Raw genomic sequence first — 24,540 nt, forward strand, 5'->3', positions numbered from 1 at the left:
ACTTAATGAGCATCTACTACATCCCAGACACTGCTCCAGGCCCTGGGGACTTAACAGCCACCAATGAGACCAACTGCCTTCCTCAGGGGGGCTTGTGTTCTACTGACAGTTTCCATTTCCTTGGAATGAGGCTCCCTGGTGGAACTTCAGGCTAACTCCCTAGCAGAGCACCACCACGGGCAGCAGTCTTCACAGGCTCGTTCAGTCACACCAGGCTTGAGACTCGCCTACCCAACCCCAGTCATTTTTCTTGTTTACGCCTCCACCGTTTCCCTGATACACATTAGCATTCCTTCTCTAAACTTTCACTCCCTGGGTGGGCAACAAATGGCTATTTCCAAGGCTGATCTCTATTTACCTACTTTCAAGTTTCTCCAGTGCTGTGGAATTCAAATGGGTCCCACAGGGTCCATGAAAGTGAGAGGTAGTTGTTCATGCACAGCCAGTTGGCCACCAGAGCTCTCGTGTCCAGGATAGGGAGGATTTTCAGCTACTGACCTGGTTCAACATTCAGAGTCACACATATGAAAACTTCACCTCCAGGTCACATCTTCACTAGCAAATAAGGGTTGCTCATGTTAATTCTGAGTCATGAAGATGTTATGGCTTCCTTTCTAATATTAATAAAACACGGGCAATACAGAAAAACATAATGCCACTTGACTTTCTCACTGTAATCAACAATTCAGCGAAGGATGGGAGGGGGGTGGAGACTGACTGATTTCATTAAACTCAAGAGAAACAAATCAGAAGGAGGGAATCAACTTACCAGGATGCAACCATCTAAAATCTCTGGCTCCAGAAATAAATAGTTTTTTTTTTCCTTTTTTTTTTTTTACAGAAGGTAAACCCCAAAAGGGTGTAACCTACCCATCGTCTCTTACATATTCATCATCTAAAAGCCCAGCTGCCAAAGCAGGCAAGTGTCCACGTGTGATTTCATCTAAATCTTCTGATTTTGTAATCAGGCAATTCTGTGTTTTAGAAGATAGGGTGGAAATTAGCATCTTAACCAGTCAAGCTCCACTGACTCCAGTAATATTTTAACAGATGCCAGAAATGCGGGCACAGAAATCAATGGGCCGAAGAGTGAGGCTTTATTTTTTGTTTTTGCAATTCCGAGATTATCTCTATGTTGGTGTCATTTTTGTTCAGAATGACTGTTGCCTTGAATTTATTGTATTGCTACTTTAGAAGATGACATGACATTCTGTGTGGAAACGTTCCCTGGTGGCTGAAAGTGAAAAGACTGTCTCTACTTAGGTATGAAATGAAGGGAAGCAAAGAAGATGATGTGGCTTCTGTGACAATAGCAAGCCACTAATCTCAACGACAGCAGCCAAAACTATGCCGTCTGTGAGGTTGTGCCACCCCAGCTTCCTGTGAACCACTAAGGGGGTACAGAGAGAACTCAGGCTAGGAAAATACATTTTTCTGGCTTCCTGTGTAAAAGCAATAACTGTGCTATGCATTCCTGTCCTTTCGCCAGGGGTGGGGGGCGTCGGGGGTGGGGTAATACTTTGATTTCTCATCAAAGAGAAGCTGTGAGTTGTTTTATGGTGGGATTTAACATTACTTCCAGAAACTTGAAATAATGAAGAAACAGAAATAGTGAAGAATAGGAAAGCCTGATGTGCTGCAGGAGCTGGATACTACTGAGCTTCTGAACAGCAACCACCAGAAACTTGACAGGCTAGCTGACTTTGTTCATGTCCATAAAGTGAATATGGTTTTAAAATAGGCACTATAAGCTAGCTAGCATTTATTGAGCTTTTGCTGTGTGCCAGGCATTGTTCCAAGATCATTGGAACATTTACCTGATCTTTGTATTTGATCACCCCAGCAACACCACAGATATGTATTAATACTATTCTTAGCCTTAACTTAAGAGTTTGAGGAAATCGCAGCACCAGAGAAATTTAGTAACTTGCCCTTTGCCACACAGCAAGGAAGTAGCCGAGCTGAGAATCAAGTCCAGTCAGTCTGGCTCCAAAAGCCCTCTCTACACTGTTATCCTGTATTTTTTTCTGCCAATTATAGTGTATATAAAGAATCCTGACTTGAGGCACTTATTATTCAAATAGAGGATGTTTTTCATTCCTGGCCCCAATTATTCTCCAATAATATCTTTAATGACTTCTTAATTATTCCAGTAATCTAGACCTGTTTTTGTTTGTTTAACTGCACAGAATCAACTCTTCCTTAATGCCTCCCACAAGCAGAGGGTGGCGCCCCATGGACCATTTCTGAGATGTCCCCTGTCCCCTTCCGCTGTGGGCCTGGGGAGAGGACAAAGCATGAAGGGAGGGAGGGAACATCTTACCCTGCACGCTGCTCTCCCCCAGAGGTGGCCTCGGACGCCTCCCCTTCTTCGAGTCCTGCTGAGGGGCCTGGGTCGGCTGGGGCCACCGGCAGCACAGTTCCGCCAGCACGGCCCCACCCGTGGGAAGTTCAGTGACACCTCTCCTCATGCAGAAAGCGGGGACAGAAAGCGGGCCTGGGGCCTTCTGGCTTCTGCACTGCGCCATGGCCAGAATCTGGACAGATTCCCACACCCTGTCCTGTGACTGTGCCAGACACCTGTCCCACCCCTGAGGCAGAGCACCAGGACACCCCCATTTCAGATACATTTCAGCACCTTCCCCAAGGGTGCCACTCTAATGGGCCTTGACAACACTAAACCCTAAGGGCATCCCCCTGAAGTGGGTCAGGGTGAGGGGAGAGACAGTGGAGGGGAGAGAAACCAATCACAACCACTGGTGACTTAGATGGCCAGATCAGCTGGTTTCTAAGTCCTGCGTAGCAGAGACTATTTCCAAAACTTCTCTACCTGCCCCTGCACTGTGGCCGGCTTAGCACCGCCCACCCAGCAGACCTGACTCACTGACCACCAGGAGGAATGTGGAGGAGCTGGCGCCTTCTCACACTGTGCTGCTACATACATATATTTTTTGGCCATACCATCCTGCTTGTGGGATCCCAGCTAGGGATTGAACCTGGATCCTTGGCAGTAAAAGCACCGAGTCCTAACCACTGGACAAGCAGGGAATTCCAATGCTGCTATGCACATTTAAAACTAGCAAAAGCCATATCTCCCATCACCATATCTCCCATGACACCATCTCCATTTCTCACTATCAGCCTCTTATCACAATACCATCCAGAGTTGCCTGAGTCTGAAAAATTAAATTCACTCATTCAGTCATTCAGTAACCATGTGTTGAGCACATTTGGTGGCAGACTCTGAGCTCAGCTGTAAGGATTCCAGCATAAAAGAGATACTGGGGTCTTATCCAGCCTCAAAATTAGACGAACCTCTCTTTCAAGTGACAGTCCCACCATGCAGGGAGTCTCAACAATTCAAAAAAAATCCAGTGAGAACAGTAAAAAGGGTGGCCCCTTGGTTGCCACTCTTTCTTTCGTGATAAAATTCCTTCAGAAACGGAAGGAAGAGGGGGAACTGGAGATGCGCAGGCCAGCAGCTGCTCAGGTCCCAACCCTCCCCTAACAAGATGCTTCCTGACCTCTCCTAGAATGTGAGTGAACAGATAAACCAGGTTGGGATGATCCCCTCAAGCATCGCAACCCTCCCTGGGGGAGGGGCAGGTGTATCGCGATGATGTCAGCTGCTGTCATTTATCAAAAGTCTATCGTGTGACAAGCACTGTGAAGCCCCCTTATAGACATGATCTCTAACTGTGACAACAGCCCCCCAAGTAGGTCTGACCATCCCCACTTTACAGCAAAGGGAGCCAGGCTCAGAAGACTGGAGAAAGCCTTGTGGCCAGGCTGGTGAGGGCTGGGGCCAAAAGTCCAGGCGCCTGGAGCTGGCTATGCTTCTCCAATCAGGTTTCCCGGGCCCACCCTAGACTAGCTCAGTGGATCAGAATCTCTGTGAATAGAGCCCTGGATCACCCCCATTGCAATCCTAATGATGTCCAGGTATAGGCAGCTGGGGGACCCCTTGGTGCAGTTGAGTCTGGAGCTATTCTTATAATATGTCAAGAGTCTGAGGGAAGTTTTGAAATGTTTTCCCATGAAAATCTTTGAAAAAAGCCTAAGCTTCCATATACTTGAAGTTGTACAAAGAAACTATTTTTTAGTAGTTTTATTTCAAATTTCTCAAAAGGAACCTGGTCTCATGAAGAATTCACTTGGTGTCACACCAGGCATTATATTCAATAAGGACCTGGAATCATTTGGGGTATTTTCTCCATCTCCCTCTTAGAGACAGCTCTATTCCTTGAAGGAGAGCAGGCAAAAATGACTAGGTCTTCCATGGAAGAGTGTGAAAGACCAAGGAGAAGGCTCTGTTGGTTGAATTTATTTATGCTTGAAAATATCTGTGTTCTAAGAAAGTAACATAAACGGCTGTCCACAGGATATTTCATTTGCTATCTAGAAAATCAATATCAGCAAAGGCAGACTGGCAGGGAAGCAGGTTGGCAACCTCAGAATTAGCCAATGGTATGAGAAAAAGATAATCCAGATTCTTAGTATCTAATGAGTTTAAAGTGGCAAAAATATTCACTATTTTCAAGTAAGTTTTTCTTTTAATTTAATTAATTGTGCTTTAATTAATAATTTGCAAGTACAATGTACTGTCAGTTTATTTATAGATTTCTCTCCAAATCAGCAATATATCCTATTTCATAAAATATACGAGTGATTCTGTTAAATGGCTTTTCCCTGTATGAACCTGAGCCTGTGTCTCCCTAAAGAGGCATTAATGCCTGGTAGCTTTTACCAGAGGGTATAACAGAGGAGTACTTTGGAGAAATTAGAAACTTCCCTAGGACTTGTTATGAAAGCTCAGTTCCTTTAGAGTAATGGAAACGCCATAAATCACTCAGGTTTAGTTTTGCCCAAGGATGGCGTGAAGACTGGCTGAACCCCTGAGGCCGCTGCCAGCTCTTTAGCAATTAGTCTGGCACAGTCTCCAGGCGGATTTAAAGACGACCAACTGCTAGCAAGCATCAGGGTAAATGCGGGATCTGCTTCCTGCCCTGCCAGGCTAGCGCCTGCAAGAGCAAACAGGATGGCCAAACTCCAGCCCAGTTCCAGGGTGTTCTGTGCTGACCTGTGCTCCCAGGTCAATGCTCTGCCTCCCACAGGAGGTGACAGTGTCAAGGTGGGGAAACTGGCAAGTACCATTGCTGGGCAGTGGGTCTGAACACCCGACCCCACCTCACGTTTGCCTGCTCGTCTGGACAGGGCTGCAGTCTGACATGGCCCAGCACGCAGCACCATGTCCAAGAGGAGGCTGGGTGTTCCCACAGAGCATAGAGCTTCCTATCTCAGATCCTACCCCCTTGGCATGCTGTTCTGTGTACCAAAGCTGCTTCATCCTTAAGCAGAGTTACGGCTAGAGCTGGGATGCTGTCATAGGCTGAAAAAACAACCCCCGAAAAGATATCCGTATCCTAATCCTGGAATCTGCAGATGTCTTCTTACACCGCAAGAAACGGGTAGGGGCAAAAAAGCTGGGAGGCCGTGCTGATATGATTAAGTTAAGGATCTTTAGATGGCGGGGGTGGGGCGTGGTGGTGATCCTAGACTGTCTGAGAGCAGGGTTGTCAGGGAGACAATGCAATCACACGGAGAGGGAGATTTAACACACAGAGAAGAGAGGGCCGCATGAAAGTAGAGCAGAGTGAGAACGGAGGGTGCCGGCCTTGAAGACTGGCAGGGTGTCACGTCAAGCAATGCCACTGCCAGCAGGAAACAGAAGAGGCAAGAAGCAGATTCTACCTTTGAGCTTCTGGACGGAGGTCAGCCCAGTGATGCTGATTCCAGCTTTCTGCCTCCAGAACTCTGAGGGACTACATTCCTGTTGTTTTAGGCCACCGAGTTTAAGGTAATTAGTTATAGCATCCCCAGGAAACTAATACAGACGCACAGATGTAGAACGGCACACCTGCCATGGGGTCCAGCAGGCCATGAGGGTGGCTGCTGTTCCCTCCCAGGACTCGGGTGCTGTTCACTTTGGGGACCATGTGATGTTTCCTTCTGACGCAGACACGTGGTTCTCTATACAACCCCAAGGCCCAGTGGGCCGCTTGCCCCCCATGCCCTCAACATAAATAATTCAGATAAATAATTCATAATAAATTATAAATTCATAAATAATTCATAATAAATTCAGATTATCGAAAATCGTGGAAGCAATCTAAATCATCACATGTGGATGAGGAGTAATGTTTAGAAGAAGAAACGAGATGGTCTTTACCATCTGATTAGTTCTGTTACCCCATTTTATAGATGAGGAAACTGGGACCTAGAGCAGTTAGTCGCCTAGCCATGAACCAAAACCAAAACGTCTAAGACACATTCTCTAAAACAATGAAAGCCCTGGAAGCACCCCCTACCTCTAGGCCAACACTCACTGAAACAGCGTATATATCCATGAACCATTGCTTCTAGTGTGCGGCAAATTAATTTCATGATTAATCGTGTTCAGCCTCGTTTAGGTTGCTATTGTTTTGAGCTGCCTTTTAAATATTTTATCATTACTTCATCTTTGGTTCATTCATCGGCTTATTCCTCCACCCAGATTGTACGTGCCTCCACAGCAGCTAGCATAGGACTTTGCTCATGGCTAGTGTTCAAGAACTACTTATTTCTGTCCTGAACAGCCTACCAGCTATTCTGTGAGCCCCAGTGCAATTCCACTTTCTTACAGGGGAGACAGCAAGAGCAGATCAGAGCCCACCAGTTCCAGGGACAGCAGCACAGCCGGTCACTGTGACACAGGCGCCGGGGACCACTGCCATCGAGGCCGCCCACACCACCTTGCCAAAGCCCTCCCCATCTGCAGGCTCCACCACCAGCGGCCTCCGACCACAACCCGCGGGCCAGAGAAGCAAGGACCTGGGTCAGTAGGTAGACTGTATGCTGCCGTGTGCTAGAAAAGTGGGAGACTGGGTTTTTAGGGTCAACAGCCTCTCTGAATGCCTGTGTATGGAGTTTTGAGCTGGGTAAGGGAAGAACTCCTGAGACCTGGGCCGGGGGTATGTGCCGTGTCTTCCCATACTGAAGGCGTAAATTGAGCTCATGATAATTCAAAACTGAACTAAAAGCTAAGCAAACTATGTAGAAGGACTTAATACAGATTTGAAAATAGGACTGCTGTTAATCATACTTTGGAAAGTAGGATATTACGTGAAACTTTCCCATCGCAAAATCTCCATTTCTCCAAAAGCTCAGTTGGAGGGCTAATAGATTTCTGTGTAAACACTGTTGGGTTTTAAGGGACAAACTGAATACTCCTGGAAGTCTTCAAATATTAGAAGCAAGCAACGACAAAAAAGAATCCCTTTAGGAAAAGTCAGATAGCTCAAGTTTTTCTTTCTTTTCTGACTGCTTTTTGTCTTACCACTTATATCTATTTCTTAAGTCATGTTTTAGGTTTTACCAAAGTCCAGTTTATGGAATTAATCTTGGTATTACATCAAACACGACCTTAGGAGCCCATTGGATAATCCAAACAACGGCTTTACACAGTCTTCCATGTGAGGCACCCTGGGCAGTGAGCATCTATCTCATTTCTAAAGGTCCTCTGGCAAGAGGGTAGGAAATTCCACAGAGCGGGTGTCGCTGTGTCTCAGCTACTTCTAAATATCTCCCACCTGGCATCACTTTTTGCTTCTAGGAGGAAGTGCCCAGGACTGGGTCTTTTCAGCCTCACCTCCAGCCTCCAAACATCACCGCCACATACCATGGCCCTTCCCTCTTCTCTGTCGGAGCCCGGCTCTCTAGCCATCTTTCTATTCAACAAGTCCAAGCACTTTCAGTGTGCTAGACACTCTTGTAAGCCCCTGACAAATATTAGCCTACTAAATCTTCAAAACAACCCTATAAAGCAGATACAGTGCTTCTAATTTGATTAATTCATCGTATTGGAGAAGAAACTGGCCCCCAGTCACACTGATGGGAAGCAGCAGAGCCGGGCTCCACGACCAGCCGCCAGCCCTCCCGTGACACTCCCCCGCCCCCTGCCCCAGCGATAGGAGGCATCTCCACCGTGAACAAACACCCAAGGCACTAACAATGTGGCACAGAAGCTGAGGCCTTGACCTGCCTGGACATGGTGACAAGATTAGAGGGTCTAGACACAGCCAACTCCTGCTCTGATTAGTAATAAACAATTACAGAATGCACAGTCCATTCTTTCCCTGTGCCAGGAGCCCTGCACACATTATTTTAATCTTCCCAACAGTTCTATAAAATAGGAAATATTATTATTCCATCCGATGCACGGCTCACGGAAGAAGCTATAACATAAAGTCCCCAAATAAAAATACCACAAAAATCATTTCTGAAATATATTAACACACTACCCCATCATCTTGATTCTTTTACAGACTTGTGAGTAGCTGAGTGAGTTGCTTGCTCCTGGTGTCTCCTTAGAGGATGGCAATTTTTACATAACACATATAATTTAGCCTGGGGCATATTTACTTTGCTACACTGGGAGCTTGGAAATCCTGTTACAAGTTGGGCCTTTGCTTGTGGAAAACCTCAAGCAACTTGAAGCAGTGGCTCCCAGCCTGGCAAAGCTTCCTTATTCCTGGCTTGGGGACACAAGCTTTGGGCAGCGGCCTCGCAGCCCATCAGTTTGTGCTTCATCCCGGTCCAGCACCCACGTCCGTGCTGCCCCACAGCCTCCTAGACAAATACCCAGGGTAAGCGCTCTGTGTAGCCTGTGCCCTAATTGCTACGAGAGGAGCCAAACTGGGGAGGGAGACAGGAAGAGAGGACTTTTTAAAACATGAATAGTTTACTCAAAAGATTTTCCGTAGGAATGAAGAAGAGTGAAGATTCATGTTTGAATGCGTATGTCTTTTTTTTTTTTTTAATAACAGCCTTCTTGAGATACTTTTTGCCTACCGTACAATTCACTCATTTAAAATATTCAGTTCAATGATTTTCAGTGTACTCAAAGTAGTGTGACCATCACCACAGTCAGTTCTAAAACATTTTCGTCACCTCAAAAAGAAACCCCACATTCACTGACAGTCACTCACCACGTCCCCCTAAAGGGCTCCCCCACTGGCCCTAGATAACCACCAATCTACTCTCGTGAATGCCTATCCTAATGCTTGGCTGTAGACATTCGCTGTGATATTTCAGCCCAACTGTACCAAGTCATATTTAATATATAGATAACTTATTTCTTCAAATAGCTGAAATTATTCTATTAAATTATGAGAGCAACTCTCCTGCTGATGGACAAGTGAGTCACGATGGATGCATTTAAGTGAATTTTTTTCCTTTCGTATATGTGACTGTAGTCAAAAGATTCTAGAAGTGACTGTGGGTGGGGCACTGAAGCAAAGCCTAATTCACGTATTCATTCAAAAGCGTTTCTTGAGTGCCCATTGTGTGTCAGGCGCCATTCCAGGGTCTTGCGCCACGTCGGTGAAGATATCCTACCAAGATCCCCCAAGACCCCTGCAGCAGGACACCTAAGATGTGTGAGGCAGAGCAGGAGCAGCCTGCTTTTGGGGGTCTCGGAGTCATCTTTGCTCTCAGATGAGCTCAAGAGCTGCCTTTCAGACAGGACACAGGCATGGGAGGGAGTCCAGCAGAGTCGAAACTTTGCAGCAAGAAAAGAAAGCGGCTCTCTCAGCTCATGAAGAGACGCTGATGCAGGTTGTAGGACTCCCAGGAAGATGGGGCTGGACACCAACGTCACATCTCAGCCTCTTAACTGACCCGCAATTGTGCAAACCTAACAAGACAGAGACCCACTCCAGTGTTCTTGCCTGGAGAATCCCAGGGGCGGGGGAGCCTGGTGGGCTGCCGTCTATGGGGTCACACAGAGTCGGACACGACTGAAGTGACTTAGCAGCAGCAGCAAGACAGAGAGGAGTACAGAACAAGAGAAGGCTGGGGCTTCTTCGGGGAGCCAAGACCTAGAGCGACAGTGACTCAGAGCAGAGGCGAGACTGTTCATGTGAGAGGCCGGTGGGGTAGGAATGTCGGCACCTAGCGGAGCCAGGCAGTCAGAGTGCTGCTTCCCAGGACCAGAGGGGGCAGCCTGGAGAACCAGGTCCAGCGTTATGCTGAGGAAAGGGCTCTGGAAACAATGGACGATGCCTTAGGTCCAGCTGCAGGGTCCGCTGAATCTACTGCGGCTTGGAAGGTAGAGTGTGGCTTTGCCCGGCATTGTTTTCCGGTCAGGTTTATCTCAAGAAGTGCCCGGGATGCCTCAGCTAATCTAACACATCATTAGATGTGTCTACACTAAAGGGTAAACCCCAGAGAGGAGCGGAGCGCCACCTGGTGGAAGGGCCGGTGACACACGTTTCTACTGCAAGCCACCCGCTGACCAAGGTCCGCTAAGGAAGAAGTGGAGAAACCTGGGAGGGGAAGGAACCAGCATCTGTAAAAGCCTGACCCTTCCACGTGCAGTTTCCATTCTCACCAACATGTGTCTCATCTCTGAATGTTTATCTTCCTTAAAGTATCAGGAGGAGATTTTTCTTAAAATCCAGTCATAAAACAGTAAGACAAACATTCCAAAAGAAAGATCGGTGAAGGTTATGACTGGGCAGGCCATGGAGGAAGAACTACAAATAGCCAATAAATATAACAGATGTTCACCAGGAATCAAATACAGTTAAAGTAAACAATAAGGTGTCAGTTTTCACCAATTCACATTGGAAATTGATAAAACACAGTTTGGGTAACAGTGTGGAGAAATGACCCAGCATTTCCTGCACTTACAGGAATATATCCTAAGGTAATTATCAGCCAAAGTCAAAAGAAGCCTGGACATAGATGTTGTTCATGATAGAAAAATAAGTGGAGACAATTTAATTGTCCATTGTCAGAATGGTTAAAAAGTCACTATGCAGCTATTAAAATATGCATACTTCCTGACAAGATAAGATTGGTCTGTGACAGCTTGTTAAGTCAAAGAAGCAGGCTACAAAACAGGATGGCTACCAATCTCATGTGTTATAATTATGTTTTGCACATGAGAATATGTGCATAGAAAAAGGAATAGAACACTGTATGCCAAAATTATAAACCAGCCACTGCTGGATAGAGGGATTGCAGATGATTCTGTACTACCCACAGTGGATATGTTGATCGTGAGCACGTGTTCACTTTATAATTAGAAAACAGAGCTATTTTGAGTTTGTGTCCAAATAATTGGAACAAGAAAGCAGAGACATCACTTTGCCAACAAAGGTCCATATAGCCCAAGCTATGGTTTGAATGGCAACCCACTCTAGTACTCCTGCCTGGAAAATCCCATGGACGGAGGAGCCTGGTAGGCTGCAGTCCATGGGGTCGCTAAGAGTCGGGCACAACTGAGCGACTTCACTTTTCACTTTCATGCATTGGAGAAGGAAATGGCAACCCACTCCAGTGTTCTTGCCTGGAGAATCCCAGCGACAGAGGAGCCTGGTGGGCTGCCGTCTATGGGGTTGCACAGAGTCAGACACGACTGAAGCGACTTAGCAGCAGCAGCAGTAGCCATGTGGAAAAGGCAATGGCACCCCACTCCAGTACTCTTGCCTGGAAAATCCCATGGATGGAGGAGCCTGGTGGGCTGCAGTCCATGGGGTTGCTAAGAGTTGGACATGACTGAGCGGCTTCACTTTCACTTTTCACTCTCATGCATTGGAGAAGGAAATGGCAACCCACTCCAGTGTTCTTGCCTGGAGAGTCCCAGGGACGGGGGAACCTGGTGGGCTGCTGTCTATGGGGTCACACAGAGTCAGACACGACTGAAGTGACTTAGCAGCAGCAGTAGCAGTAGCCATGTATGGATGTAAGAGTTGGACCATAAAGAAGGCTGAGCACTGAAGAATTGACACCTTTGAACTATGGTGTTAGAGAAGACTTTTGAGTCCCTTGGACAGCAAGGAGATCAAACCAGTCAATCCTAAAGGAAATCAGTCCTGAATATTCATTGGAAGGACTGATGCTGAAGCTGAAACTCCAACACTTTGGCCACCTGAAGCAAAGAACGGACTCGTTGGAAAAGCCCCTGATGCTGTGAAAGATTGAGGGTAAGAGGAGAAGGGGGCGACAGAGGATGAGATGGTCGGATGGCATCACCGACTCAATGGATATGGGTTTGAGCAAACTCTGGGAGATAGTGAAGGACAGGGAAGACTGGCGTGCTGCAGTCCATGGGGGTCACAAAGTGTCAGACACAACTTAGTGACTGAACAATAACAACAACATTTGGAACAAAGACAAAAGGAATGAAAAGTTATGGTGGATAAATTTGATTCTAAGAAAAACAGGTGTTTTCCCATGACCTCTTATCTCTCCCCTTCCATGAAACTTGGTTCTTTCCCTCAGCCAGTTTTTATGTGGTCCCTTTCCCCCCTAAAACAGACTTTGCAGCTCTCTTTACAGAATCTCCCATCTCTCTCTGCCCTTTTAAAAACCTTGCTTCAGAAAAATTGCCCAGTGAATAATGAATGCTGAAATGTATTCGATTCTCCCACAGAGTAATTAAGGATAACCCATTGTGTACCCTTAAAAATGACTGAAAGCTAATGCTATTTGCATCAATACCATGTTAATGCAGTTTAAGCAAACTGCTAAATGTTAAGTGACATTTCTATTGAGGAATTACTGTAACTCCCTCGGGAGAGGCACAGCTGAATTATTATAAGAATAATGAAGTATAAAGAAATATGGCATTTAAGTAAAAGATGCTTTGACAGCTGTGGAGTGCAAGGGCTACTGTTACCTGGAGTTTTCAGTCAGTGTTTTGAGTTAAATCCTTCCCCTGCTCCCCACTTCAATGCCTCCTCCAGAGCAGATTCAGGCCACCCAAGGACAAAGCTTTACTTTTGTTCTCACCTTGGTAATATCTTGCTAGTATGAATCATGGAAAGAATGAGAAGAGTTAAATTCAAATTCATGCTCTGGCCACTCAAATGTTATTACAGATCTCTGGTCCACCACCACCTACAAATCAAAAAATCTTTTCACTCAGTCATGTCCAACTCTTTTCGATCCTATGGACTGTAGCCCATCAGTCTCTTCTGTCCCTGGAATTCTCCAGGCAAAAATACTGGAGTGGGTTGCCATTTCCTTCTCTCAGGGATCTTCCCAAGCCAGGGATCAAACCCTGGTCTCCTGCATTGCAGGCAGACTCTACCATCTGAGCCACCGCCTATATTAACAGCCAAAATAGCCCCCAAGCTAATCCAGGTGAGAACCTAAACTCACCTTTCTAGCTACTGGAGGAAGTTAAGCTTGCTTACGTGGAGGTTGTCTTTCCAAATCCTTGTCATTTGACTCAGATTTGAACAGAAATCATTAAACCAGATATGTCAACAAAAGATTCTGCTCAAGGGCCCAACTTGTAAGGAAGCCATTAAATAAGCAAAGCGCCACTCCCTTGAGGCAATTTTTTTGGAGGTTGTAATAGAAATTCCTAAGGATTCAGTGACTAGGCTCTTATAAACTTGAAAAGGGATACTCTCTGGGGTTTACCCTTGAGGAACTTGGGTCAAAGACGCCTTTATCATTTCCCAGGAAAGGGCAGAGCCAATTTTGCTCAAGTACTTCTGTGACACGGGGAACAGAAATCATTCTTTCTCCTCCAGCAATTCTCCTATGAATCATGACACTCCCTGGCTCCTTTTTTTCACTTCTGTGTGCATCCCGTCAAGGTTTGGCCCAGGAACTGGGGATGCAGACACATGACACAAGTTTTTTTCTCTGAGAGGCTGTTGCGTCCTGCAGAGATGAGAAAGGAGAATCTAGCCCGGTTAGCTGCTTTCCACAAACTCTGCCTGGGGCCTGGGCCATGAGCTGACAGACTTAACAGCTTCCTTTACAGCCTCGGCACACAAGGAAGAAGAGTCCCGGCCTTTCTCTTGCGAGAGGTACCTGTCCTCCATGTTAAAAGATTCCTTGAGACTGCAGATTCTGTTTTGCTTTGGTGCCAGATGGGAGCAGGGGCTCCAAGGAGTCCCCTGGATAGGACTGAGAGCTTCTATGGCTTCCCAATTGCCTCTTTGCCAACGTACATGCTGATGTTCAGGACAAAAGGCTTAAGAATCAGATCTCTGGGCAGGCCAAGGACACCGAAGCCACTTTAGACCTTAACAGGCCCGGGGGATTAGTCATTCAGGCAGCCAAGCATGGGCACAGTTTTCCTTAGGGCTGTTGGCCTTCTCTGCAACCCCCAAAGTAGAGCCAACCACAGAGAGGAAGGCTGACTTCCAAGGAAAATCTGAATGAGGGGCGCTTTCATCAGGGGGCAAAATAAGAGAAGAAAACAGATTGTTGATTGCATGTTAATCAGCTGATCCTGTCTAATCCCACCCCCTGGGGTATCCAACAGCAGGAGTCTCTGAAGCCAGAAACCTGGCAAGGCTGCCGGCTGCTTACCGCCCTCGCGCTGCTGCACCTACAAACACTGTCTCCCACGCAGTGCTGGCCCCTGCAGCTCACCTGCAGGTCATGCCCAGCTTTGAACTTCTGGCTCCTGTTTCTTCCTGCCCAACAACCCAAGACTGTTTTTTAGCACTTGATCCCATTCCCTTTTCATAACCTTTTATAGCCTTACTGCCTGAGTCTCCAGCCCTGAGTCTCCCTTTCTCATCCATTCTCTTTGTGCTCCTAGTAACTAAGACTCCATCTCACTGACCACACTGATGGTCCCAGCTCCTTTCTCCCTCAAATCCTACTCTTTTCCACTGCTTTTCCCACTCCACTATCACCTCTGCAACTTGGCTCTGAGCACTCAGACCCTCCCAAGGCAGGGTGCTCTTGGGGCTTCTGCTCGCCCGAGGTACTCAGTTCAGTTCAGTTGCTCAGTTCAGTTCAGTTCAGTCGCTCAGTCGTGTCCGACTCTTTGCAACCCCATGAATCGCAGCACGCCAGGCCTCCCTGTCCATCACTAACTCCCAGAGTTCACCAGGACTCACGTCCATCGAGTCAGTGATGCCATCCAGCCATCTCATCCTCTGTCATCCCCTTCTCCTCCTGCCCCCAATCCCTCCCAGCATCAGAGTCTTTTCCAATGAGTCAACTCTTTGCATGAGGTGCCCAAAGTACTGGAGTTTCAGCTTTAGCATCATTCCTTCCAAAGAAATCCCAGGGCTGATCTTCAGAATGGACTGGTTGGATCTCCTTGCAGTCCAAGGGACTCTCAGGAGTCTTCCCCAACACCACAGTTCAAAAGCATCAATTCTTCGGCGTTCAGCTTTTTTCACAGTCCAACTCTCACATCCATACATGACCACAGGAAATACCATAGCCTTGACTAGACAGACATTTGTTGGCAAAGTAATGTCTCTGCTTTTCAATATGCTATCTAGGTTGGACATAACTTTCCTTCCAAGGAGTAAGCATCTTTTAATTTCATGGCTGCAGTCACCATCTGCAGTGATTTTGGAGCCCAAAAAAGTAAAGTCTATTTGCCATGAAGTGATGGGACCGGATGCCATAATCTTCGTTTTCTGAATGTTGAGCTTTAAGCCAACTTTCTCACTCTCCTCTTTCACTTTCATCAAGAGGCTCTGGTGCTCAGGCCTGCACAAATCTCAAAGCCCGGAGCTAGATCCTGCAGATAGAGGAGCCACTGGCACACAGGATCTTCACCTGGCTCTCACTTCCGATAAAATCATGCATATCAGATAGTCAGCCGACTTCCCAGCTAGAAAATCCTCAGATCATAGAATTGGGAAGAACTGTATAAGTGCCTCTGGTCTGTATGTTTGTAATGAACAGCACAGCAATGACGCCGTTTCAAAGTGCACGGTAGCCAGATCAGGGACTGTAACTCCCTCCAGTTTTCTCATCCTACCCATTTTCGGTCTTTTATGTGTTGGTGTTTCAGATTAGTTCAGAAGTCTTTTAACCTTCTATGTACTTTAGTGATTTCTGTCCTGTAATCACAGCCCATTAAAATATTTACTTAATGCCACATTGAAAAAATAAAACAAAGTGGATCTGATCTGATTTCCCACCAAATGAATCCCTTGTGACGTGGCAGACAGAGGCCTTGCCCTGTGTTTTTCTGTTGTTTAGTCACTCAGTCGTGTCTGACTGTTTTTGAACCCATGGCCCACCAGTCTTGTCTGTTCATGGGATTTCCCAGGCAAGAATATTGGAGTAAGTTCCCATTTCCTTCTCCAGGGGATCTTCCCAGTCCAAGAATCAAACCCACGTCTCCCATACTGGCAGGCAAATTCTTTAGCACTGAGCCACCAGGGAAGCCTTTGCCTGTGCAGGATAACTGTATGTGAGGGGCCCAGAGCTTCCCAGGCCCACTGTTGGATGTACTGTCTAGAACTTAAGCCTGGTTGCTCCTAACGTGTCTAAACTACTACTTCTTATTTTGTGGTCCAAGAACTTTGCTTTCAGGGCCTCTGTGAGGCCCTCTCGTCGCTCCCTCTATAACTGAGGCCAGATTTTCTTCAAACTCTTCAACAAAAATGACATATCACCACAGATGGACTGAAGGAACTGACATCAGATTTGAGCTGTCTTCTACTATATCAGATACTGGAGAGATCTGCCACTCTTCCCATTGAATTCTTTTGTTTTAGGAAGCAGTTATTTCCATTATAAAATGTTAAAATAGAATAAATAGGTCTGTTGTTATTTTTAAGTGAATGAATAGTGAAATAAATGGATAGTCTGTTTTAAATGAGAGGATACACAGTTTTAATTTCTAATATGAGCAAAAGCAATAATAGATGTAACCATCACATCTTTGGGGATCTTCGGTATTTGTTAAGAGAATAAATTTGAGAGTCTTTCAAGTATATGAAAGTAGCCTTCATGTCCTCCTTTGCATCTCGTCTTTTTTGGGACAAATTTCTCTCAAACCTCCAACAGGTCCTTACGTGACTCGGCAGCACTCCCTCCAGCTAAACCTCAGTCTGTTGGTGGTGACTCAGAGCAGGACACGCTGCCTCGAGGGCTGTGCCAGGGAACTGCCTCTCTCGCTCTAAATACTCTGGTTCCTTGAAAACATCCCAAGTTCCATGTGGGGGAGGCTTTGTCTCCTCATCAGCTCATCTCCTACTGAACTGGCAATTGCTCAGGTTCCCAGGGCTTTTTCTCACGTATTTCTAGAGAAGCAGGTCACCCCAATGCTGTCCTGGTGCAGCTGAGTTTTTGCCCCCTCTTAGAATATCACACTTCACTCTGTTAAACCCTCCCTTAGTTTAGTGTGCTGCAGTCTTCCTGAATCTCAATTCTGTCACTGAATGTATTAACTAGCCTTCCATCATCATCAACTGGCCTTCCTTCTCTGTCATCCACCAAATTGATCAATACGCCACCCATCTCCTCCCCAGTCACTGATAAAATTATATCACATGGGATGGAATCTCCTGAGCCCCACAAAATACCCCATCCGTGTTGAGGGCAATGCATTAACAGACACAGGCGGCTATGTACAGACCTAATAGTATGGCCATCGGCCTTAATATTTCATCCTCTCCTGCACAGGACCCCGAACTTAGGACCGTGAGTGAGTCCTGCTTCCTCCTCGCACCATGCCTTCTGCTCACAGATGTAACTTGACATGTCCCCAGTTTAAGCCACCACCTCCATGGCAGGGGAACTGTTAATTTAAAAAAAAAAAAAAAATGTACTGAGACATTGTGCTATGTGTTAGAACTAAAAGACGACTCAGATGTTTTCAGATTCTAATATTCTGGGGCTGGAACTTCTGTCTTGCCAGGTCCCATACTCCCCACCTCCAGGCTCATCAGTGAGGCCACCTCCTCCCCCCGCCCCCACAGGCATACCCTTTCCCCCTGACCAGGACCCTCTAAGTCCACTCTGGCTGGCCTGGCTGCTCCTGCTGTGCCCCCAGGGGAGGGAGGGGTGTACACTCAGCAAGATTGAGGCTAGAACTCAGGGACTTTTCCTTGGAACCATCCAAGGTAGCTTCACGGTACCCTGAGCTCTGTTTGATCAGATAAGCTTCACTGGCCTGGAAACCTAACCGCAGAGTTGATGTCGTTCGCATGAGAAGAGGTTGCCAGCTCCCAGACAAATGTCCCACGCAGAGCTTTGGAGGGGAACCCATCTGTAAACACAAGACTGCGGATGTTTTGCTGGCCTGATGCCCACGCCCAGGACCTCTGACTGTCCCCAGCCTTCTCCAATCACCCTCAAATGTGGAGTTGCTGGCACGAGGCCAGGCCCTGGAAGGGAGGTGTGCAGAGTCCCCTGGCTCCAGGGGCTGCTGCCCCTCAGACTGACGGCCTCCTGCTAAAGACTGCAGTGGAAGTCCCTGGGGAGAAGCCGGGACTGAGGGGCCACCTGTGGGTCTGTCCCATAAAACTTGAGAGCCCTAAGGGCCATTGTCATGACTCCCATTGGATCCCAGGCTGGTAAACTCCAGACATTCAGGGAACAGTAGGAGCCGTAACCAGTGCAAAGGCCGCCATGGATTTTAAACCAGGAATGTTCTGGGCCCTCGTTCTTCATGTGACATTCCAGGCCTGGCTTCTCTGTGGTGCATCCCTCACCCCCAGAACCCTGAGAATCGGAAGCAACAATGATGCCTCCCGTCATAAACAGGCAGTGACTATCACAGAGAGAGCCCACCGCCTGGGTCTAGCACTCTGCTCTGCCACTCCCCGTGTCAGCTTTCTCACCTGTAAAGTGGGATCACGGCTGTCCCTGACCCGCAGGGTTATTCTGATGCTCACATGGGGCTTGGTCAGTGCGTGTTCAAGACCAATACCTCCCATAGACGCTGACTGTATCTATACGATGACGGAGCCAGGACTGTCACAAAAATTATTAGCTGTTTCTTTACAAGTGCCTTTTACCCTTTTTGGAGTGATTTTATAGACATTTATCTTCATATGAGGGCTTCCCAGGTGGGCCAGTGGCAGAGAATCCAACTGTCAAGCAAAAGACACGGGTTCGATCCCTGGGTTAAGAAGATCCCCTGGAGGAGGAAATGGTAACCCACTCCAGTATTCTTGCCTGGGAAATCTCATGAACAGAGGAGCCTGGCAGGCCTCAGTCCATGGGGTCGCAAACAGGTGGACACGACCTAGCGACTAAACAACAACAGTCTTCACGTGAGGCAGGGCAGAACAAGTCCTGTGCCCCCAGTTTTACACAGGAGAAAACTGAAAGTCAGAGAAGGTAGGCAAGCCCCTCAGGCCCCCAGCTCTTTGGTAGACTCGGGATAGTCTTCTGTTTGCCCCCACACCATGCCCTTGACCTCGACACCAGAACCCAAACATTCTCACAAATCTCCTTCTCATCACCACCAAGCTCAAAGCACCAAGTCTGAGCTGTCCAAATATTTTTTCAGCCTTCAGCTTTTGGGTGAAAGTGATTTGGTTCAAACTTTTCCCAAACAAATTAAAGTGACACAGATAGAGGACAGGCCTCCAGGACAGAGTAAGAGACTTGGAAATCCTTCATGCGGGGGGAAAGAGGAGAGTGAAAAAGCTGACTTAAAACTCAACATTCAAAAAACGAAGATCATAGCATCCGGTCCCATCGCTTCATTACTTCATGTCAGAAAACTGTTCATCTCCTACTAAAGTAACAGAGCACCCAGTATTCTAATTTCCTCACACCCAAGGGTGCTGAAAGCCTGAGCCAAAAACTGAGGTGTCACCCACACTTTTTTTCTTTTTTTTTTAAAGGAAAAGGGCAAAGTGCATAGTTTTGCCAGTAGGTGGCGATAGAATAATGAGGCTAAAGAAGCTGAATACTTAAACATATAGATCATAAATATTTTGAACTTGGAGATCAGCCCACACAAACTGCTAATATTCCTCAAAAAGAAATTGCAGTTCATGGAGGGTATGTGACTTGCTCAAGGTCCTACACCTGGTTAATGGCTGAGTCAAATTAAACTCACTTTTCACCATGAACCCAGAATCTACAAGAGCACAAACTTGCCTTTCACAATAGCCTGGCATCACTGAATCATGTAAAGGAGAATATCACTTCATCTGAGTGTGCTAATTGAAGTGTGCTGGAACGCTGATGGTCTTTAAGAAATGAAACAGTTGGTTACGCTCTCCGCCTTGTGAGCTAAAGGTGGGAGGAGGGGGTGGGAAGGAGGAGAAAAATAGCCATGTGGGTGTCCTTAGAGGGCTTCCTAACATGTTTTGCTGCCCCTTAAGTCCCTTCCAGACATACTCCCCCCAAAAGATCAGGGACTATGGGATAAGAATGTTCACTTCCTGACCACCCCTGCCACTGCATCAGCACAGGTGTGCGGTGAAGGGCATTTGCTGCTTTGATCCATTCTGCTTCAGGCACGTGGGGAGAAGCAGGGCCTCAGGAAATGAGGGGACTGCCTACCCCCTGAAGGGGTCAGATTTGTTCTGTGTGGTTCCAAGGAAAGAAACACAAATAGATGGATGAGGCAAATGTACCTGGAATGATAATGGGTATATTTGGGGTGCATATTAAGTGTGATGGGGCTTTCCTGATGGCTCAGCAGTAAAGAAACTGCCTGCAATGCAGGAGATGCGAGTTCAATCCCTGGGTCAGGAAGATCCCCCGCAGGAGGAAATGGCAACCCACTTCAGTATTCTTGCCTGGAAAATTCCATGGAAAGAGGATCCTGGCAGTCTGTAGTCCATAGGGTCACAAAGAATTGGACATGACTGAATGCACACATGTGATTAAGTGTGATGAAGAACAGATGGATGGATGGTGGATAAAGGTTTCAGATTGGCATAAAGAAAAGTTTTCTCAAAGTCTCAGTAGTCCAAGAAGATATGCTCTATTTTTGTTGCTGCTAAAGTAATGAGTTCCCTGTCTCTGGAGGTATTCAAGCACCTGCCAGCCACTCACTTGGTAGAGATGTTATTGAAGCAGGTTAGTGGGTTGCATTGGAACACTGGACTGGTTCAAAATTGGGGAAGGAGTACATCAAAGCTGTATATTGTCACCCTGCTTATTTAACTTCTATGCAGAGAACATCATGAGAAATGCCGGGCTGGATGAAGCACAAGCTGGAATCAAGACTGCCGGGAGAAATATCAATAACCTGAGATATGCAGATGACACCACCCTTATGGCAGAAAGCAAAGAGTAAATAAAAAGCCTGTTAATGAAGGTGAAAGAAGAGAGTGAAAAAGCTGGCTTAAAACTCAATACTCAAAAAGCAAAGATTATGGCATCCAGTCCCATCACTTCATGGGAGACAATGGAAACAGTGAGAGAGTTTATTTTCTTGGGCTCCAAAATCATTGCAGATGGTGACTGCAGCCATGAAATTAAAAGATGCTTGCTCCTTGGACAAAAAGCTATAACAAACCTAGACAGCGTATTAAGAAGCAGAGATTAACTTTGCCAACAAAAGTCCATCTAGTCAAAGCTATGGTTTTTCCAGTGAGAGTTGGACCATAAAGAAGGCTGAGAGCCAAAGAATTGATGCGTTTGAACTGTGGTGTTGGAGAAGACTCTTGCAAGTCCCTTGGACTGCAAGGAGATCAAACCAGTCCATCCTAAAGGAAATCAGTCCTGAATATTCATTGGAGGGGCTGATGCTGCAGCTCCAATACTTTGGTCACCTGATGCGAAGAGTCGACCTATTGGAAAAAGACCCTGAGGCTGGAAAAGATCAATGGCAGGAGGAGAAGGGGATGACAAAGGATGAGATGGTTGGATGGCTTCATTGACTCAATGGACATGAGTTTGAGCAAGCTCCAGGAGAAGATGAAGGACAGGGAAGCCTGGTGTGCTGCAGCCCATGGGGTCACAAAGAGTCGGACATGACTGAGCGACTGAACAACAACAGTTGTTTCTTCGAATTGCATGAGCTTTTAGTTCCCCTTGAATTTCAGGAGTGCTATTATTCCATGGTTATTGGTGCATAGTGAAAGGAACAAAAGAGTAAAGATGTTTTTGTCTCTGACTTTAAGAACTTTAAATAAGAAAATCACACAGATTTCAGGTTGCTTCATCCCAAAGTCTGGTCTTGGGTTTCTTTACTAAGCTTTCTGCCATAATTAGAAAATGTTATCATTCTGGCAGTTCACTTGAGGGCTTCTGCTGGTTTCATCTAACTAATGAGTTTGTTTTTTTCTTTAATCCTGAAAATCAGGGGAACCTGCCTTGTGGAAACCTGAATCAGTCCTTCTCGATGCAGGTAATTATACAGCCCATCCTTCTGGCCATAACTAGATCAAGATTCTTAGGATTACAGCAAATGGCACAGCAGTCAAGCTCTGCTACAGAAGACTCCTCCAGTGCCACCTCCAACGTTAGGTGTCTGGTGGCCAGGCAAAGGGCCCACTGAAACCCCCACAGGGAGGACTGGGTCAGGGACAAGACTGGATTCACAGAGAGGGAAGGAAATGTGAAGACAGAAAGCAGTGAGTTCCCAGCCCCGAAAATGGGTTAGACCCTCACTCCATCTGGGCGCACACCTTAATTTCCTTCTATTTCATCTTCCTTCTTTGCAAATGGGATTCAGGTTTTTTCTTCACATTAATGAATGTTGTTCCCTATTTACTACATTAAGTGTTTAAAACTCCAACAGCAAACACAGTTTTCAGACTCTTGGTGCAAGGGCAGATTTTGCTGGTTTGGGGGCGGGGAGATATGGAGGAGAGGACTTGGGCCTCTGGATGTGTATTTCTTCCCCTCCCAGGACTCCTGGCTGAGAAATGCCATTAGTGAATTTTTTTAATGATTTGAGGAAGTGGGATGAGCAAGCTGACCTTTAATGGGAAGATGAAATCATGTGCTTTGCAAATTGGAAAAACTAACAAAGCCAGGAGAAATCTCACCCCACCCAAGAGTGGAGTCCTGAGCACCTTCCTCCATGGAGGTGGGGGACTCTTGGTGGGCGTTCCCCAGCATCCCAGAATCAGGAGACTCACTTCCGGTGCTGCAATTACACTTTGCCGAGAAACTCATTGGCCTTTCTAAGCCTTAAAAGACTATTGTCTTTATTTCCTTATATGAAATATTTGTGAATGTGGCTCCCAGGTAAACAGCTCTAAAGAAAACCCTGAAGCTGAAATTCAGTTCACATACACACACGCCCTCTCAAAGCACTAATCCTTTTGTTTCTGCATCTGGTCTCAGAGTGCAGGAGGGGACAGGCTGCAGTGTAGACCCTCTTGTTTGTTTGAGCTGCTAGTATCTCATCTCTTCTCCCCTGGTCTACACCCAACCCCATCCTCGGTCTCACTGATCTTTGTTCATCAACTCAGTCACTGAATATTGACTGAGGACCACGGGGAAGGTTTATGTGATGGGTGAGACTCATCCCTGACCTCAAGATTTTCAGAATTGTATGGAGGGATAATTTACACTGGCAAAGTGCTTAATGCTTTCAGATAAGAAGGCTAAGGCTCAGACAGATTAAGCTAAGGGGCTGTAGAAGACAGATCTGAACACACCTGACTTCAAATGCCCGTGAGCACCCAGAGGAGTGCTGTGTCTCTATTGCGCTGTCCATGAATATTCATTCTTATCTCCTCAGATGGGGGAGGTATGGAGAAGAGCACAGTTAGCAGTAAGCCCAGCCCCTGTAGCTGAGTGTGAATATCCATTTTGTCCCCATCCCTGGGGTGAGGCCAGATGCTTCCTGTTCTTGTAAGTCACCAAAAGTTTTACTGCTCTTTCCAGGATTTGTTCCAAAAGAAGAATTAAGCACACAGTCTTTGGAGCCAGCATCCCAGGGAGATCCAAGTAAGTTAATTGACAACTAGAAACCCCTAGTGGCTTTGACATCTGATCTGCTCTCTCTCCCCTCTGCCCACTCACTCCCACCCACACCCGCCTCTCTCCTACCCTGGATCTATTTATCTCTCTTCTGTCACTTTGTTCTAAAGGAAAAGGGAAGCTTCTGAAGGATTTAAACTATCTGTGTGCAAGAGGGGGAGAGGATCAGATGTTTAAAATGTCACTATGGCAACAGGGTGGGGTGGAACGGGGAGACAAGAGTGAATGAAAGGAGACTGGCTTGCCAGTGATGATGGAGGTCTGCAGAGATGATGGTACACAGAGCTCGGGGTGGGAAGCGTAAATGGAGAGAAACGGGCAAATCCAAGAGAGAAAGAAAGAAGCTAGAGGGGTGGAGTGAAGACAGGGAGCAATTAAAGATGATTTGAGCAACTGGAGCTGCCATGAGGACCACTGGAGCTGGAACAGGTTGGGGCAGGAACGCATTTATATCTATCATCTTCTGTAAGACATTCAGTCTAGCAGAGAGTTGGCTACCCTGACATTCAGAAACAATAGTCCAGATGGAAATTTAGAGTTGGAAGATGATGAGGGCAAAACCAAGGTTTTGAGAACCGAAAGTGTGACCCAGGGAGACAGGTTACAGTAAGAAGAAACAGGGGACTTAAACCTGAAGATCTCTGATACTAACTGGGTGGAAGAGAAGCCACCCAAGGATACAAGAAAGAGAGCAGAGAAAAAGAGGGAAACCAGGAGGGAGCTGTGTGTTGCAAGCATCTGCAAATTCCCCCAGAAAGCCCTGACAAGTCAGCCACCAATGGGCTGCGAGTCTCAACTCACCTATATGTGAGAATCGCCTGCAGACATCTTAAAAAATGAAAGATGCCACTTCTTGCCTCA

At 46.6% G+C, this 24,540-nt stretch overlaps 1 protein-coding gene across 2 annotated transcripts in view; it reads left to right on the forward strand.

Moving 5' to 3' along the window:
- VIT (vitrin) overlaps positions 1–24,540 on the forward strand; it is a 124,922-nt gene that overhangs the window by 66,706 nt on the left and 33,676 nt on the right. The window contains exons 6-9 of one of the 2 annotated variants that reach the window (XM_019970008.2): positions 842–919; positions 6,683–6,874; positions 22,049–22,093; positions 23,584–23,646. In XM_019970008.2, coding sequence (XP_019825567.2) covers positions 842–919; positions 6,683–6,874; positions 22,049–22,093; positions 23,584–23,646 — 378 coding nt within the window. The remainder of the gene's footprint in view (positions 1–841; positions 920–6,682; positions 6,875–22,048; positions 22,094–23,583; positions 23,647–24,540) is intronic. The other variant, XM_019970009.2, reaches the window with a different exon arrangement.

Source organism: Bos indicus, chromosome 11 (genome assembly GCF_029378745.1).
Source record: "Bos indicus isolate NIAB-ARS_2022 breed Sahiwal x Tharparkar chromosome 11, NIAB-ARS_B.indTharparkar_mat_pri_1.0, whole genome shotgun sequence".
In the NCBI taxonomy this organism is placed as follows: domain Eukaryota; kingdom Metazoa; phylum Chordata; class Mammalia; order Artiodactyla; family Bovidae; genus Bos; species Bos indicus.